Source organism: Dendrobium catenatum, unplaced genomic scaffold (assembly GCF_001605985.2).
Source record: "Dendrobium catenatum unplaced genomic scaffold, ASM160598v2 fragScaff_scaffold_777, whole genome shotgun sequence".
Taxonomy (NCBI): Eukaryota; Viridiplantae; Streptophyta; class Magnoliopsida; order Asparagales; family Orchidaceae; genus Dendrobium; species Dendrobium catenatum.
The window spans coordinates 473,423-493,159 of NW_021319239.1; the positions used below are offsets into that span (position 1 = coordinate 473,423).

At 34.3% G+C, this 19,737-nt stretch overlaps 1 protein-coding gene across 1 annotated transcript; it reads right to left on the reverse strand.

Annotated features, from left to right (window-relative positions):
* Positions 1-17,055: 17,055 nt before the first annotated feature.
* Positions 17,056-18,699, reverse strand: LOC110115610. The gene is made up of 3 exons (XM_020848881.1): positions 17,792-18,699; positions 17,505-17,680; positions 17,056-17,387 (listed from the first exon to the last, which is right to left on the reverse strand). The coding sequence occupies exons 1-3, from the start codon at positions 18,697-18,699 to the stop codon at positions 17,056-17,058; spliced, it is 1,416 nt and encodes a 471-aa protein (XP_020704540.1).
* Between the last annotated feature and the right edge of the window lie 1,038 nt (positions 18,700-19,737).

A 19,737-nucleotide genomic window follows, 5' to 3' on the forward strand; every position in this document is an offset into this window, starting at 1 on the left:
TTTGTTTAATCCACGCCTAGTCCTTACACCCTCACTAGGTTCACCAATTATCAACTCCTTTGGGTGATTTTAGAAAATCTCAAATCTCTAAATAAAGGGTTTTCTATCTCCATATTTTCTTCCATATTTTCTTCAAAATTTTCTTTCAAATTTATTTTATCAATCTTTTGTTAGTTATCCTCAATCTCATCTTCTACAATATTTGGCTCTTCCAAATTTCCAGATTCAACAAATACAACATGTTTGGTCTCCTCAATTACCAAAGTTCTTTTATTGAATACTCAATAAGATTTTCCAATACTTGAGTATCCAACAAAAATTCCTTCATCTGATTTTTGATCAAATTTTCCTAAGGAAGATTTTCCATTGTTATGTATAAACACCTTGAAACCAAAAACATGCAAATGAGACAAATTAAGTGTTATTCCTTTTAGCAAGTCATAGGATATTTTATTTAATTTAGGTTTCACATTCACCCTATTCAAAGCATAGCATGTAGTGCTAACCGCCTCAGCGCAAAAGTAATTAGGAAGTGAGTATTCTGCCAATATTGCTCGAGCGGCTTTAATGTTCTATTTTTTCTTTCAACTACTCCATTCTGCTGAGGGGTTCTAGGTGCAAAAAAGTTGTGATCAATTTTTTTTTCCTTAAAAAAACCTCAAATCTTTCATTTTCAAATTTTCCTCCATGATCACTTTGTATAGTCATAATTTCACACCTAAGTTTTCTTTTAATCCAAGTCAAAAAATTTCTAAATTCCTCAAATGATTCACTCTTATGAAATAGAATTCTAACCCATGTGAATCTTGAGTAATCATCCATAATCACAAATCTGTATACGTTCCCTCCTAGACTTATAGTTCCAACTGGTCCAAAAATATCCATATGCAAAATCTCCAATGGTTTACTAATTCTAAGATCCTTATTGGATTCAAAAGAGGACTTCACTTGCTTTCCTAATTGACATGCATCACAAAGGTGGTCCTTAGTAAAGTCTAGTTTTGGTATACCTCTCACTAAGTTTTTTTGGGTAATCCTCCTAAGGTTTTTCATGCTAGAATGACAAAGTCTCCTATGCCAAAGCCATGACTCATCAAAAATAATTTTTAAACAAAAAGTAGTAGGAGTTTGAATGTAATTCAAATCTAGCATATAAACATTGTTTATCCTTTTTCCATTCAAAACATCATTTCCATTTAGGCTTAAAATGCAGCTAGAAGGAAAAAATTTTACATAATATCCTTTGTCATATAGCTGGCTTATACTTAACAAATTGTGCTTTAAGCCTTCTATTAATAACACATTTCAATATAAAAATTCTTTAGATTTTAAATCATACCTAACCCAATCACCTTCTTTATGGTGTTATCTCCAAGTCTAACCTTGCCTCCACTCCTAGATTCAAGTGATAAGAATTGTGCAGTATCTCCATTCATATGATTTGAACATTCGTTGTCCAGGTACCATATGCTCTCACGAGGTCTTGTGTGAGAGCGACCATACAAAATTATCAAAGGTTAGACCTAGGAACCCAAACAAGTTTGGGTTCTCCTTTTGGAAATTTATAAAGAGATGCATGTATGATATGTCTAGGTTTATGCATCTTAGGTTTACACACCAAATAAGTTTTCTTCTTCAAAGTACAGGTGTGAGCTATGTGTCCAATCAATCCACAATTGTTACATTTGACTTTTGGAAAAGGATTTCTAAGTTTACTACTATTCATTTATCTATTTAGGGATTGCATAAATTTAGGATATAAAATAGGATTAGTGAAATCTTCAACTTTAAGGGGTATTATATTATCCTCGAGAGCTTTTATTATTAATTTGTAAAATAAATTCATATCTTTCAAAATTTGATTTGTATAATTTGATCTATAAATCTTGTTCTCCGATTCATCCTTAAAATTTTTAAAATCTTTTTCAAGTTCAGCATAGGATGATTTTAAATTTTCATAATTTTTAGTTAAGTTATCAAACTCATCAAGTAATTTTATGTGGTTGTCATCAATTAAAGCATGATCTTTCCTAAGGATTTCATGATTCTTTTGTAATTCTTTAAATTCTAAACTTAGACTAGCATTCATTTTCTTCATTTTCCTATATGCATTATGGATGTGTTCAGAAACTTCAAAAAGTTTATCATAACTTAAGTCACATACCACTTCTTGATCTGACTGATCAAGACTATTAGCCTTTAAGCACAGACTAGTGACTTCCTCTTCCTTTTCTGTCTCTAATGAGTCCGAAGCTGAGTCCGCCCAAAAGCTCTTTGGAATTTCTTCTTGTCCTTCTTCACAAAAGTTTTCTCCTCTACCTTCTCTTTGCTATGAGTGGCTTTGAGTTTTGGGCAATCTTTCTTTATATGCCCAGGTTTCCAATACTCATAGAAAAAACATCATTCAAAACTTTTGCATTTTTATTAAATTTACCTCTATTTCATTGCTGGCATCTCTTTTACTTCCTCTTTAGAAAGCTTCTGAATTTTCTAGTCATTAATGTGATATCTTCTTCATCCTCAGGTTGTGAGTTTTCACTCTCAGACTCCTCCACTTTCAGTGCTATGTTCTTCTCCCTTCGTGGTTCACCTACATTAATATTTCTTTGGCTAACTCCTTGCTCATAAGCAATTAGCGAACAAAGAAGATTGTTAATAGAGTAAATGTTTAGATCTTTAGACTCTGTAATTGCAGTAATTTTAGCATCATAAGTAGTAGACAAACAACAAAGAATCTTGTTAACCATTTCAGCATTCGTTAGTTCCCTACCTAATTCATGTAAAGAGGTGGCTATTTGTGTGAATCTTGTGTACATATCAGAAATGGATTCATTAGGTTTCATGTGAAACAGTTCATAATCATGCAACAATATATTAAGTATAGATAACTTAACCTCATTAATCCCCTCATATGCTATACAAAGTCTATCCCATATGTCTTTTCTACTCTTGCAAGTAGAAACCCGAATGTAATCTTCTGATTTAAGTGCACAAAAGAAACTGTTCAAGCATTTGATGTTTAGTTATGCTAAGTCTCGTTCTTCTATTATCCAATCCATAAAAGGTATTTCAACTATAACTCTATCAACTAGTCTAGTTGGTTTTGTATACCCTCCTGAATTAAGATCCACATACGATAATTAAGTGACTGTAAAAATGTAGACATGCGTGTTTTCCAAAAATCAAAAGGAATATTATTGAATAATGGAGGTCTAGTTATAGAGTAACCCTCAGGTGTATTTCAGTTTCCAAATGTAGCCATCTACGTTAATCAAAAAGTAGTCTAAACATGTGATTTTGAAGCAAGGGTCTGATACCACTTGTTGAAACTTATTCACTATGAATTAGGTTGTTAAACTTAAGCTTATGTCTTAGCGGCTTACCAAGAGGGGGGGGGGTGAATTGGTATTTAAAAAATAAATTATCGGTTTTAAAATTTAAAACTGAGAATTTAACTTTAGTGAATTTTATAGAAAAAGTTTTTTAACCACAAGTTAGAAAGAGTAAAACAAAACTTAAAGCTGCGAAAAAATAAAGACATGAGATTTATAGTGGTTCGACAACACGACCTACATCCACTCCCCGTTGGCACCCTCTGAGTATTACACTAATACCAATGGTAACTCTCCTTTTGCACCCACAGCAAGGCGGAGAAGCCTTTACAAAACTCTCTTCCACCACTAGCCGGTGTGGCAGAGAACCGTCATCCTTTTATACTATTCCCAGTGTTGGCAGAGAACCGTTCATCCTTTCACACTCTCCCAGTGTAGGCAGAGAACCCTTCATCCTTTCACACTCTCCTAGTGTGGGCATAGAACCCTTCGGCTTTTCACACTCTTATAGTGTGGGCAGAGAACCCTTCGGCTGTTCTCACTCTCCTAGTGTGGGCAGGAACCCTTCGGCTGTTCACACTCTCAAAGTGTTGGCAGAGAACCAGATCTTCTTGACAGCTCTTCTTCACAAGAAATCTAGAAGAAAGAGAGAAAAGAGTGAAGTAATCAAAAATAAAAAGTAGAGACTCTTACCTTTGAGTACCAAGTGAAACCTTCACGCTCTAGTAGTAAGAATTCTCCTTCAAACACTCTCTCACACTCTCTCCTTGACTCTCCTTTCAATTGGCACAAAGATCAGTAGTCAAAAAGATTAAGTGGCAGTTTATATTGGACTTTATATATGAAAGACACAAAAAATCATCCAAAAACTGTTAAAATTTAAGTTTGTCAAGAGTGGATTGCCCCGTACGATCGTGGATCATCCCAGACGATGTTACTTAATTCAGTTGGAAATAAACTCAATGTATATTGTTACGAACTATTTTCGTACACATTAATCATCCCTTACGAACCAGGTTTGTCTGGTACGAATGGTTATACCATAGGTCAGTTCCAAAAATTGCAGGAAGTTGCCAATTTTTTAAGAGTCGGTTCACTTCATCTTGGGACAAATATGCGTTTGTTTGGACAAAATTTTTACAGAGGACATTTTGTCCTGGCACGAATATGGATTTTGTCTAAACGAAAATTTTCCAGAGGACATTTCGTCCTAGGACAAATTGGAGTTCATCTGGATGAAATTTTTCCAGAGAGCATTTTATCTTGGGAAAAATAAAAATTCATCCTCGACGATATGACTTTAGAAAAATTTTCTAGGCTTCTTGTTCGTTCCATTGCTCTTCCGAGGAGTTAACTGACTTGATCATCCCGTACGAACTATGTTCATCCCATATGATCCATATAAATTTTTAAACTTCTCCTCAAGTGTGTGTGTGTGTGTGTGTTTATTAACTCAATTACAATCACTCCCTCTCAAGCTTAATTCAAAGAAAAGTATAAGCTTCAATTTACAAAATATCTCATGCCGAATTTGATTTGAAGTCTTCAGTAGTCTGGAGTTTGATTTTTCTGAACGTGTTAGTTCACACAAGAGCAAAAACAAATCTTTCAAAAGTGTTAGGAGATATCAACACATGAAATAATAATATTTGAAATCATCAAAACTATATAAGTTGCAAAAATGTAAAACATGCAAATAGCAACTCTCTTAACAAAATCCTTTTCACTAGTACCCGCCTTATTATTAGCATTAAGGTGGATATTAGCAACAATATCTTCCTGATTAAGTTTAGAACAAGAGACATCCTCAACCATAATAGATTTATTAGTATTTAAAGAGCAATTAATAGATGGCACAACATAAGCAAAAACATTAGAAGATGATAAAACATTTAACCCTTCACCACCCTTATATGTCCCATCCAAAATTCAAGTGCTAACGGCCTGTTCAAGCAGAATAGCCTCCAAAGAGGAGGGATGAATAACAGGAATAAATAATGGTTCATTATGTAACAATAAAGGGTCATCAACCTTAGATGAAAGCACATCAACCATCTTAGAATTATTACCTTCTTTCGTAATATCCTGCAAGTTAATATTCTCATTAGCTACCTCCTGATGAGATTATTTGGTTACCATTTTTTCCTTCCGTAAATGAGGATGCATCCTAAAACATTTGTTAAATCCATGACCATGCATTTTACAATGAGAACAAAAAATAGGCAGATTTTCAAAATCAACTTTTTGGAAGTAACCAGTAATCTCAGAGCCTAACCACACATCACAAGGGTGTTTCTTAGAAACATCAAGTTCCACTATCACCCAAGCAATAGAGGGCCGAGAAATAGACGTCGTGGCTTGATCCGTTTGTAGAGGTCTACTAAATATAGAAGCAAGACCAAACAGAATTTGCGAAATGAAAAAATGTAATCTCAAATTAGGGAAATATATCCAAACAGGCACTGTAGGAGATTCCTCCTTCACATCAAAGTTTGGAGTCCATTTGAGAAGGCGCATTTAACATCCTTGAATATAATAAGATCTTCGGGCAAAGATCCTACTATAATCAAGATCGTTGGATAATTGTATCACAACATGGCATGAATCCAACATACCAACATGAAATGCACCAGTCAACTTCAAGCTAACGAAAAACTTACAGATAATGTCCAGATTCGGACGCCTCAAAGAAAATTTACCAATCGAAGTAAGAGCAAAAGGAGCGGCTAACTGGGAAACCATAGAGTCATCAAAAAGAAGAGCCAGACAACCCTTAAAAGTCAAATGCACAAAGTTAAGCTTAAAAGCAAAAGCGGAGGAATAGGAAACAACCTCCTTAAAGGAACGAGATTGACTATTAGCAAAAGAAATGTTCGGGGGAGGGAAAGATGACAACGGAGTCGTTATCTCCAAAACCAAAAAATCAAAAGAAAACTCAAACTAAGGAAGCGCATATCCACTATAAGGCTCACGGGAAAGAACTAAAACAAAAAAACCAAACCAGAACGCCAGAGATCCACCAAAAATGAACTCCCGAGGAGGAACCCTAAATCGCCTCAGAGTCGCCAGAGAAAACTAGAGCTCAAAGCATGAAAATTTTTGAGAGGACTATTCTCATCATATAATACAATTAGTTTATTTTAAGTAGGGAATATACTATGAAATGAATATCATACAGTAAGATTAGTTCAAAAGTCATAGTTTTGTTTGGTACAATCTTTAGTACAACCAAATTTCATCTTTGCTAATCATTTGGCAAGATCGATATAATACAGTATGATAAGCCATCATTAATTAAACCATAATTTTATTGAGTAATTATTGGGGTTAATTTAGTAAGATTTAAATATTTATATAGTATCATTAGTTAAACAATCAAATTTCAAAATCTTACTTAAATTAATTTGGCAGTTAGGGTTTTTAGATAATAACAAATCATATAATATAATCAAGATCATACAGTACGATTAGTTCAAAGAAACTATTTTTTTCAATTATTCAGTGAACATATTTTCAAATAACAGATCGTACAGTATGACTGAAAATCGTATTGTATGATTAGTTAAAAAAAATTAACTTAATTTTTTTTTTTGTCTCCTCTGTGAGTGTACATGGTCACCTAAATTGCATACACTTATACTGATAGACTCAATAAGTAAAAAAACAAAGTAAATAAAATTATAGACTCTTTTATATCCTATTGTACCAAATCTTGAATCTTCACCTCTCTTGAGTAGTATATATCTTACCTGAAATGTTAGTGCTCACAAATAAAAGAAATATCTAAATATTTAGTGAGAAAGCAACAATAAAATCAATAATGTTTGTCATTATCAAAATAATATACTAGAGATCCTAAATTGCAATAATCTCTCATTTTTTATGATAACAAAACATTGGTAGATAAGCAAGATAAATATTCTTTTCTCCTATGCTCCCCCTCACTAGATGCTGAATTTAAAAAATAAGGCATTATGAATTTAAAATTTTTAATTTATTTTTGAAAAGATAATAATAAATAAAAAACAAAAAATAAAGTAACACAAACATAAGTTTCTATTAAAACATAATGAAACATATATTTTCTCCCTCTTTTAACATCACCAAAAAGAGGAGGAATAAATAAATAAAGAAAACAATACAAAAAAATAGTAAGATAAAATAGATAAAGACCACATATAAGGCAGATCCTTATCAGATGGTGGTGGTGGTGGTGGTTGAAAGAATTAATGGATGGAGGAAAATAGATTGTCAATTGAGGAAAACATTTATCCAAACCATCTTATGCCTTCCTTGTGTTATTATTATTGGTGTTTAATGTGATAATCCAACCTATTTTTAACAGCTCGAGCCACTGAATTATGTCTAGGTTAAGGTATTTGGGGTAGGTAAGTACAGGTAGTTGTATTGGTTGTGGTAGAGGTCTACCTACAGGAGTAGCATTCCCTTCTTCATCAAATTCTGGCTTGGCATTCTCTTGTCCCTAATTGATAAGGATACATAAGGAGGAATCCATATAGAAAATAGGAACACTATCGGGTGGAGCAAGAAAGGTGAGTTGGTATTTATTGTGTAGGATATATCCTATGAAATGTCCTAAGGAAACCTTTTATCTTCTTCAGGTACTTGGATTGAGTATGAGTCATGTTTTGAATGTAATCAAGAATTATTTGGGCTTTAACAAATTAGGTATTCGACATTATGAGGTAGGTGACTATATAAAGAAGTGGGGTTATATTAAATCGATCCGCAGCTTTGGGAATAATCAAAGTTCTAAGGACATGTTGGATAACCTGGGCATTTTGAATTAAAGTTTAGACTATTGGTTAGTGTTGGTTTTTGGGCACATTCATTAGGAACAAGTTGTCATAAGTCAAGTTTAAAGTCATTTGAGAGAAGTGATTTTGGATGAGGCCCTTTGATAGAAAGTCATATATGTTTTTCTAAATCATCTTATATGATTTCTACATATTAACATCAAACAAAAGAAGTCAAAGTAGAGATTTCTAGATTCAACCTAAGGTTGGCTAAGAATTTATAAAGAAGTTCAGAGTTGTAGGGAAAAGCTAGTGTAAGGAGAAATTGAAGACTAGTGGAGGCAAAGAGATTCATCACCTCGAACTTAAGGGTGGGTTAATTTAACATTCGAGAAGGAGTGATTTTTGCCTCTTTGTACTTATGTTAGGCATATTCATCCCTTGCAAAGAGGAAATGATTGTCAAAATGATAAGAGGAGGAGGAGTTCCCATGAGTCATTGTGCCGCACTTGCTTCGACCGTCCATTGGAAATGAATATTTAGAGGGAATAAGTTTGAGGAAGTAGAGAGTTGAGTGAATTGGACCATTCAAAGCCTTCCAATTTATAGATTTTATGCCAATTATACAGTATGATTAAAGTTTGTACAGTATGATCACAGAGGTTAATTTGTCTGGATGACTTGTTAGAAAAGTGGTCAAATCAAACATAACTATCAGGTATCATACTTGATGATCTTAAGGAATTGCATTCATTCCCATGGGTCATCGGTACAATGTTTGACAAAAAATATCGCACAGTATGAATGGGTGTTTGCATATAACAAAATGTAATTTTTATGATACTGATTAAATTGAATTCATCTTAATCCGGTATAACACGTGTATCGTATAACATGAAGAGTAGTATTGTACCATACAAATGGCAATAATTTTGTACCAAATGAATTGAATTCTTTAACGGTTTGTGACACATTGATTGTACATTGAAAGTAGAGGTTTGTACAGTATGATGTGTAGATCATTGATATAATCTGGACATTTGATTAAACAAAGGGTTGTGATATATACATATCTGCATATTGTACAGTACGAATATTGATTATATAGTATGAAAAGGATAGAATTTTGAATGATTTTATGAGTCAATGAGGAGTTATGTGATGACCAGGAAACATCTTAAACTAATCTTTTTTAACATAAACAAAATGAAATAACACATACACATGAACAATAAAAAACACATATAAAAAAACACATGTGAATGAATGATTTTTTTTTCAAAAAAAATTGATTTATCTTGAATTAAGCATGAATGTCTATAACATCTAGTTTTGTCCTCATGGTGCTAAAGGTATCATAGGCTAGGGGTTTTATGAAGATGTCTACCAATTGAGCTCCTATAGTTATATGATGCAATTCTATATCTTCCTTGGCTACATAATCTCTTATAAAGTGGTGGCTAATATCTATATAATTTGTGCGTGAATGTTGAATTGGGTTTTTGGATATGCAAATAGCACTAATGCTGTCACACATAATTAGAATGGTTCCTACATATAGTGTAAGATCTAAGAGTTATTGCTTTAGCTATAAGACTTAAGCAACACAGCTCCCTATTGCTATATATTTTGCCTTAGCTGTGGAAAGGGATACTAAGTTTTATTTTCTACTAGATCAGAAAACTAAGGATTATCCTATGAATTGATAAGTTCCAAAAGTGTTTTTTTCTTTTCTACCCTATTTTTTGCAAAATCAGAATCTAAATATCATATGATTTCTAAGAAAGTGATGTGTCTAGGATACCAGATTCTTAGGTTTGGTGAGCCTAACAAATATCTAAAGATTCTCTTAATTGTAGTTATATGGGATTATTTTGGATCAACTTGAAATCAAGCACAAAGGAAAACATTGAATATGATATCTAGTCTACTAGCAGTTAAGTAAAGAAGTGATCCAATTATTCCCCTATACTTTTTCTGATCTATTGATTTTCCATTTATGTCCTTGTCTAATTGAATAGTATAGCTTATGGGAGTGTTCATGGCCTTTGCATTTTCGATTTCATATTTTTTAAGGATGTCGTTGATATATTTATATCGGCTAAGAAAGGTTCCATTATGCACCTGCTTTATTCTAAATCCAAAAAAGTTGCTTTTGTCTCCCGTCATACACATCTCAAATTCTCTACTCGTTATTTTTAAAAATTCATCACATAATTTTTTATTTGAGGATCCAAACAGGATGTCATCCACATAAATTTGAACAATGAGTAAGTCTTCTCCTTCTTTCTTTAAGAAGATGGTGGTGTCTACATTCCCCTTAACAAATCCTTGATTTAAAAGGAAGGTGCTTGGCCTTTTATACCAAGTTATAGGTACTTGTTTTAATCCATATAAGGCCTTCTTTAGTTTGAATACATGGTTTGGGAATTGTGAATTTTAAAATCCTGGGGGTTGCTCAACATAAATATCCTCTTTAATCACCCCATTTAAGAAGGCACTCTTAATATCCATTTGAAGCAATTTAAAACCCTTAAAGTAAGCAAATGCTAACAACACCATAATGGCTTCTAGTCCAACTACAGGGGCAAAGGTTTCATCAAAATATATTCCTTCGATTTAGTTATACCCCTTAGTTACTAGTATGGCCTTATTCCTAACTACTATTTCAGAGTTATTCATCTTATTTTTGAAAACCCACATTATTACAACCACACTATGGCCCTTAATCTCTTGACTAATTCTCATAAATCATTTCTAACAAATTAGTTTAGCTCTTCTTGCATTTTTTAAGATCTAGAATTTATCAGATAGGGCTTGATCTATGTTGGTAGGTTCTACAATAGAGATAAAGACTAAATGATTAACCTCCTTCCTAAGTCTATATCTAGTTCTAACACCTTCATATGGGTATCCTAAAATAAGTTCTTTAGGATGACTAGATGAATATCTCCAATCTCAAGGAAATTTTTCTTGAGGTTATACTCTATATCTTATAGCAATTATTTCTAACCCTTGAATGACCTCTACTTCTTCTTCTTCAGTTTAGGTTCAAAGGTCCTATCAGATTCATCAAATACCACATGGGTAGACTCTTCTACTACCAGGGTCCTCTTATTGAAGATTCTATAGGCCTTACCTATATATGAGTAACTTATGAAGGCACCCTTATCAGACTTGGGATCAAATTTTCTTAAATTTAATTTTCTATTAATTAAGAAAAAGCATCTATAACCAAAGACATGCAAGTGAGAAAGGTTGGGTTTCCTACCCTTAAGGAGTTCATATGGTATCTTATTAAGCTTGGATATAACATTCACACTATTTAAAACATAACGAGCAGTATTCATTACTTCTACCCAAAAATACATAAGAAGTTAACACTCAGCTATCATTGCCCTAACAGCTTCCACCAAGGTTCTATTTTTTATTTCAGTTATTCCATTTTGTTGGGGGGTCCTAGGGTAGAAAATTTTATTTTCTATTCATAACTCTTAGCAAAAGGATTAAAACTTATCATTTTCAAACTCTCCACCATAATCTTTATGAATTATTGAGATTTCACGTCCTAATTTCCTTTAAATCAAAGTGGAGAATGTTCTAAATTCCTCAAATGACACACTCTTATATATTAGGAATTTAACCCAAATAAATATAGAGTAGTCATCCACTATTACAAATCCATTTATTTTCCCTCCTAGGTTGGCTATATTAACAGGTCCAAATAGGTCCATGTGAAGGATTTCTAGTGGCCTAGAGATGTTAATGTCTTTGATTGAATGAAATGAAGACCTTATTTGTTTTCCTAATTAGCAAGAATCTTATAGGTGGCCCTTAATAAAGTCTAACTTAGGAATGCCTCCAACTTAATTTTTCTGGGTGATATTCTTAAGCATCCTCATGCTCGTATAGCATAGTCTCATATGCCATAGCCAAGGTTCATCAATTATAGTTTTTAAGCATAATGAAAATTAATATTCAATACAGTTTAAGTCTAACATGTAAATATTTATCATTTGTTTTCTATCTAAGACAAAATTTTCATTTAAACTAATCATGGATTTGTTAGAAAGAAATTTTATATTAAAGCCTTTATAGTTTACTTATAGTTAACAAGTTATGCTTTAAACCATCAACTAATAAAATATTTTCAATCATAAAGTATTTAGAGTTTCCAATTATACCTAAGCCCACAACTTTCCTTGTGGTGTTGTCTCCTAATATCACCTTGCCTCCTAACCTGGCCTCTAGTGTGATGAATTATTCCATATCACTAGTTATATGCCTTGAGCAACTACTGTCCAGGTAACACATGATCACCTGACCTTATGCTTTAATGAATGACATAAATTCGAGTTATGCTATGATGCATCCAATTTCGGCCTTCACACTAAATGTGTCATACGGTGGATAGTGTATGTGCGGACTATATGTCCTAACATGCCATAAGAGTAACACCTAACTCCAAGAAATGGGTTTACTAACCTATGCAGGTCATGGTACCTTCTCATAGGTTTAGGTGATGCATGCTGTGTTAAGGGGTTATACCATTGAGCTAATGTGGGTAATGGTTTATTGTTTTCAAGTGCAATGTTTTTTGCTCTTAAAATTCATTTTGATTTTTAGAGCTTGCCACTTCCAATTTTAATGTATGCTCTCTACTATCTAATTGAAATGCAAGTTCTTCTAATTCCTTAAATGCTTTTTCTAGTTCAATATGTGATGTTTTTTAAGGAATTATGTACATTAAATTGGTCAATATGCTTCTTATTTAATGCTTCAAACTCATCTAATAAAGTCTTATGATCGCTATCTAAAGTAGAGTGCTCAGTAATTAAACTAGTATACTCTTTTTTTAAAGCAAAAAATTTAGTATTAAGACTAGCATGCATTTACTTAAGCTTCATATACAAATCATGATTTTTTTTAGAAATAATAAATAATTTGTCATAAAAGAGTTGGCATACCTCATCTTGATTTGATTAATCAAGATCATTGTTAGCCATAAGACACATGTTTGTTACATCCTACTCTACTTCTTCTTTTGCCAATTTTGAGGTAGAGTCGGCCCAAAAAGCTTTTTTATATCTTTTTCTTTCCCCTCTTATACTTTGGCTTCTCTTCACCCTTCTCCTTATTTGGGTGAGTCTTCACATTGGAAAAATCACCTTAGAAGTGGCTTTGTTTCCTGCACTCTAAGTAAATTGTGCCAGACAAAATTTAGTAGTTTTGTGGCTTTTACCTTTGTTTTAGTTATTTTGATGATTCCTCTATTTTCTTTTTAGAAAGCTCTTGAATTGGCACATCATCAAGGTTATTTTATCATCCTCCTTCGTTATAGAATTATCATTATTGGAATCATTCACTTTTAGTGCTACAGTTCTCTCCTTTTTCTTCACTCTTGCATCACTTTGCCTTTAACTCACTCCTTGCTCATAGGTAATCAGTGACCCAAGAAAATTATCATTTTTTTTAAACAATGCAAAAGCAAATGGATTAACAGAACAAAGAAGGAAAACCTAGTTACAAGCTAAAACGGTAACATCTCATCCTTGATTAAATTAATCAAGGGATTCGGAATATTACAAAAAGAAAAGCTATCACAATAAAACTAGCATCAATAGCTAGTTTAGCACAAAAATCTGTTACTTTATTACATTCTCTATTGACATGGTGAAAAATGACCTTATTGAAGTCACTTAAGAAGTGAAGCTCTCTAACCGGCCAACTGTCCAAATTCCAATCAACCTTCTTCAAAGAATCTTGTAAGAATGTAATTACATTCACATTATCACTTTCAATGATAATGCCACTACTTTCGAACATCCAATTTTTTAATACCTCTCTAATATCCACAATAGCCTCCATCTCTAAATGAGCCACATCCCAATGAAATTTCTTTTTACCAAAAGCCAATAGAAGTCTCCATCTATGGTCTCTGAAGATACCTCCAATACCACCTATATTAGAGCTCAATAAAGCAGCGTCCACATTTATCTTAATCCAATCTAGTGGTGGAGAATGCCAAGAGTGAACGGACTCCCTAGGAAGATTAGCATCCCAGCTTACTAGAATCGGACAGGACTTCAACACAGCAAGGGAAATCACATTAGCTGCAGTAATTGAACATGGTAGAGCATTCTTACCATGCTTAACAAGATTTCTATTTTTCCAATTCAAAAATACAGCTACACAGTAAATTCTAGCCAACCCAAAATTCTGTCGAGATCACCCCCTTAGCTGCAGCATACAATCTTCCAATGATTGAAAAACTGGTAGGCCAAATCCCCATTTACGGATGCATTCTAGAATTTCCTGTAAGTACTTACAATGAACAATTATATGCTCATAATTTTCCACACTTAGACATCCTCTAGCACAGCAATCTTCTTCAGCTAGTCGTCTAAACTTCAGAAAATGGTTAGTGGGGATAGCAAACTTATACAATCTCCACCAAAAAATCTCTACATTATAATTGAGATTTAAACTCCTAACCAATGAAAAAAAACCATCATTATCACAAATACCTTTCCTTCTCAGAACTTCCTCATAAGCCAAACCACAAATGGATTTACCAGAGAACTTAAAGATCGTTTCCAGCAAATCAGCCTGTAAAACATCCATCTTCACCTCTCTGATAATGCAAATCAAGTCTTCATTGAAGTACATAGCTAATTTAGCTACATCCCAATCTCCCGAATCAGTAAAAAGCTGATGAAGATACATATTTTCCAAGCCAATACAGTTCAAAAAGGTTGGCCACTCATTAAGACATTGGTTCAAAAGCCAGATGTCATTCAAAACAGAAATTCTCTTTCCATTTCCCACCTTCCATCTGACAATTGGCTTCAAAAATTTTCCTCCCTCGTTTAGAATTTTCCATACATTTGATGTACTTTTCATTCCACTGTCATTAAGCACATTATCTCCATACTTGGCCAACATTACACGGTGAAACAGGGTATCATGTTTCTGAATAAAATTCCATTCTATTCTTGCTCGCAGTGATCCAGTTTTCTCAGAAAAGGACTGAATACCCAAGCCTCCTACATTTCGTGGATAACATATATCCACCCATGAAACATAATGAAGACCTCTTTTCCCATTTTGCTTGTGCCAAATAAAATTTCTTCAATATTTTTCAATCTCCATCATCACCTTCTTAGGTACTAAAGAGTGTGTAATAGCATAATTGGAAAGCGAGAGTAAAGAGGATTTAATGAGTATGATTTTACCTCCCAAAGAATGAGACTTCCTTCCCCATACATTTAATCTATCAATGATTCTACAAAGAAGGTCTTGAAAATAAGCAATTCTCAATCTTTTCAATGAAATCTATATTCCCAGATAATGTAGATTCTTAACCACTTTGAAACCCAAAATATTGGCCACCTTCTTCTTTCCAGCTTTTTTCACAAACTTCCCAAAAATAATTTGAAATTTGTCCACATTCACCCTTTGTCCCGTCCAATTGCAAAAAGCCTTCACAATGTGCTTCATTAACCGAGCCAATGAAGTAGAGACCCTGGAGAACAGCATAACATCATATGCGTACAGAAGATGAGAAATCCGTGGACCTCTGGGAGATACCTGGATACCCAAAGAATGTCCCCTTTGCTCAATACTACTTGTCAACAACTGATAGCACAAAATAAACAGGTAAGGTGATAATGGACAACCCTGCCTAAAACCACAATGTGCATCAATCCATTTGGAATACCTCCCATTCATACTAATAGAAAATCTTGCATTCATCACACATTCCATAATCAATTTGATGAAGAAAACTGGAAAGCCATAACAATGAAGAATTTGATTCAGCGTTGGCCACCCCATACTATCATAAGCCTGTTCCATATCCAGTTTAACAGCCATCATACCTTGCTTGCTTTTAGAAACTTTGAATTTGTTGAAAATTTCTTGAGCCAACAAACAATGCTCGGTAATTGATCTACCCGGTATGAATGCAACCTGCTCCTCAGATATCAACCTTGGAAAACACAATTTCAGCCTATTTATAAGCATTGTAGCCATAATCTTATACGTGCATTGACAAAGACTAATAGGCCTATAGTTTGAAGGTAGGACCGGGTTCAAAATTTTAGGAATAAAGAAAATAATCATGTCTTTCCATTCCTTATGCATCCTTCCAACCTTAAGAAACTTATTCATAGCATTCCAAGTAGTAACGCCTACCAGATTCCAGTAGCATTTGAAAAATGAGGCCATAATCCCATCAATGCCGGGTGATTTATATTGCCTTGCTAAAAAATAGCATTTCTGCATTCATTGAAGCTGAATTCAGAACTAAGGACAGCAGCACCCATCTCATCTAACTTCAAGTTATCATTCAGACTTGGCCATCCAGATAACTCACAAGTTTTATCGTTCCATTTATTTTCAAAGAACTTCACAAAAACTTGTTCAATCTGATCTTCTTCCACCAGTACATTGTTGTTTGCATCCTTTATTTGCCCAATCCAATTAGTATTCCTTCGACCGGATGCATAATTATGAAAAAAGTTTGAATTTGAATCCCCTTCCTCAAACCATCTAACTTTCGCTCTCTGATTCCACCATACAGCAAGTCTCCTCAAGGTAATATTCAGTTCATGAACTTTCTGACGAAGAATAAGAAGATCTTTGCATGAAAAATTAATCCCCAAAGCCTCTCTAGCTTGAAGTTCCAAGATGTCTTTTTTCAACTGTTCTTTCAGCTTCTCCATATCTCTGCATTTGCTTCTGTTCTATAAAAAGAGGGCTCTTAAAGTCCTCCTAAGCTTTCTACTAAGCACTTCTTCCTCCTCACCAAAATCATTCTTCTGCCAAGAGCTCTTAACAATACTCCAAGAGGCCGGATAGGACCTCCAAGTGTCTTCAAATCTAATAATCTTATTCCTCATGGTCTTCTTCCCATCCATTTTAAAAACAACAGGACAGTGATCCGAGGCCACCCGTGCAAGATGCTAAACTTTCACAAATGGTACCAAATGCAAAACAGCAGAATTGAGCAGACAACGATCAAGCCTCTCCCAAATTCTGGAGGAACCTTCCTTATTGTTACACCAAGTAAAACTTGGTCCAACAAAGCTTGCAACATGAAAGTCAAGATTAGTCAAAAACTCCCTCATCTCCCTTGCACCTTTGGATAATAAGAACCGCTTTCCTCCCTTCTTCTCCTCTTTGTTTAATATACAATTAAAATCTCCTCCCACAATAGCAGGACCCGAATCCTTAAAGCAAGATTCCAACAGGTTCCATAGGCCACTTCTTTCATTATGACTCCTACTACCATAGACTGTAGCAATTTTCCAAATTCCCAGAGAATGAGTAGAAAGAGATCTAACCACCACCTATGATGAACTCTTCTCAACTTTAAAGAACACCACTTTTTTATTCCACAAGACCATGATACCACCAGCCAAACCATTAGCTGGATAATGAAAGAAGTCCCAATCCTTCCCAATAAAGAAGTCAGCATCACTTCTATTAAAACTAGACAATTTGGTTTCCATTAAACCAACAAAACTAACTTCATGATCTCTAACAATTTCTTTAAGATACAAGGAGGCCTCTTTTTTCCTTGCCCCCCTACAGTTCCAAAAAACCAAAGAGGTTATTAAATAATCAATGGGGAGCCACCCCTACTATGCACGGGTATTTATTTCCTTATCAGAAATTTCTTTTACCTGATCCAACAACCTTCTAGGAAGAATTTCCTTATCAGAAATTTGTCCTGTTTCAGTCTGTAACATTGATACAGCATTATTCTTGCCATTCCTTCCAGCCATGGTCAAATTACCATTCCTTATTCTTCTATTTTTAAATTTTACATGTATCCAAGGTCCATAATCTCCATCTTCACCTCTCGATTCCATCATACCTTCCTTATTTTTCCCAACCTCTGCCCTGTTACCATCTTGTTCAGCAGTCTTCTTTCTCACAATATCAGGACAAATCTTACTATCATGTCCTACCTTTCCACACTGATAGCAAATTGAATCAATCTTCTCATACTCTATTTTCTGAAAAAATCGTCCAGCTATTTTATCCACCCATATACCATGAGGTAAACTGTTTTCCATATTCAAACAAACACATACCCGGGCAAATTCACGTTTCCCCCATTTAAAGGAATTTCCATCCAATATCATAGGGACGCCAACTCTCGAAGCAATACGAATAATGTTCTCCTCATCCCAACAATATAAAGGTAAGCAGGGCAACCGAATCCAAATAGGAGCCGAAATTCCCTTAAAAGATTTGGGATCAAAGTGAGGAGACCACTTGTCCATTCCCACAATGTAACCACCAACAAACCATGGGCCACCGCTAAGGACTTCATCCATTGCTTCCAAAGATTTGAAAGAACAAAGAATCCAATTTAGACCAATCGACGTCATGTGGAAGTTACCAAATTTTCTCCACTGCTTCCTCAGTTCCATGCTACACAGCGGAAAAGAAACTCTATCTCCCAACACCTTAACCACCAACGAGTGTCTTAAGATTTCTGAATTCAACACTTCTTTCTCAGCATTGAGCTTAACCGCTATCCCATCTTCCAACAATTCCGTGATCAACTTATCAGTAGTTATCTTAATATGTTTCATTTTCTGCCAAGCATCTTGAAAACTATTGATTTTTGAACTGGTCACCTCTACGGAAAACAACTTAGCAGCCTCCTAATTACTTTCCATATCCTGAATCTTCTTAGGAATTTCAACATTCATCTCCTTATCAACATTATCAATATCTAATGCCAACGATCGTCCCATAATTTCTTCATGATTAACAATAAATTTTTTAACTTTCAAGATCGCACCAGAAGACACGGGTGCATCCGGAATCTGATCAGTAGAGATCCCATCCCTTCCTACTTCTTGGACATTGTCAGAACACCGATCAATAGCTATCTTCTTGCCTTTCCCTTCGACAGCTTCTTGACGAACCAGAGGTCAAAAACCCTCCTTAATAACAATTCCACCACTAACCTTCCCATCACCATGAAGAACACCAAACATCCGAGGGTTCGTCATGATCCAAACAGCCAAAGATGCCGATCATCCGACCAATGATCGACAAAAATGCACGATCAATCACACGCGCAAAGCCCGCGAACAAGAAATTTGAAAAAATAGTCCTTTCTCTCTCTAGAAAAACCGAGAGCTTCTCTCTCTAGCTAAAGATGAAAAAAATATACTTCGGTTTCAAGAAAATTATCAATGGAATAAACATTTAAGTCTTTAGATCTAGTGATTGCAGTTATCTTGGCATCATAAGAACTAGATAAATAACATAGAATTTTATTACCTTTTTAAAAATTTGATAGTTCTTTACTTGGTGAATACAAGGATATTACTATCTGGGTGAACCTAGTGTACATTTCAGATACAGTGTCACTAAATTTCATGTGAAAGAATTCATAGTCCTGTAGTAGTATGTTTATCCTAGATTATTTAACTTCACTAGCTCCTTTATAGGTGATACATAACCTATCCCAAATCACTTTCTCGATAGTATATGTAGAAACTTGCATATATTCTTTGAATTTTAAAGCACAAAAGAAACGATTCAACCACTTAGCATTTAACTATGAGAGTTCCATATCCTCACTACTCCATTCAGTAAATAGAATTTCAATTTTGACA

Excerpts from the sequence above, each read along its gene's own strand:
- LOC110115610 (XM_020848881.1), bottom strand. The coding sequence starts at position 18,699 with ATGAAACATATTAAGATAACTACTGATAAGTTGATCACGGAATTGTTG. Across the intron at positions 17,681-17,791 it reads AAGGAAATTCTTCCTAGAAG|GGGGGCAAGGAAAAAAGAGG; the intron begins GTTGTTGGATCA and ends TTGGAACTGTAG. Across the intron at positions 17,388-17,504 it reads AGCTAATGGTTTGGCTGGTG|TCTATGGTAGTAGGAGTCAT; the intron begins GTATCATGGTCT and ends AAATTGCTACAG.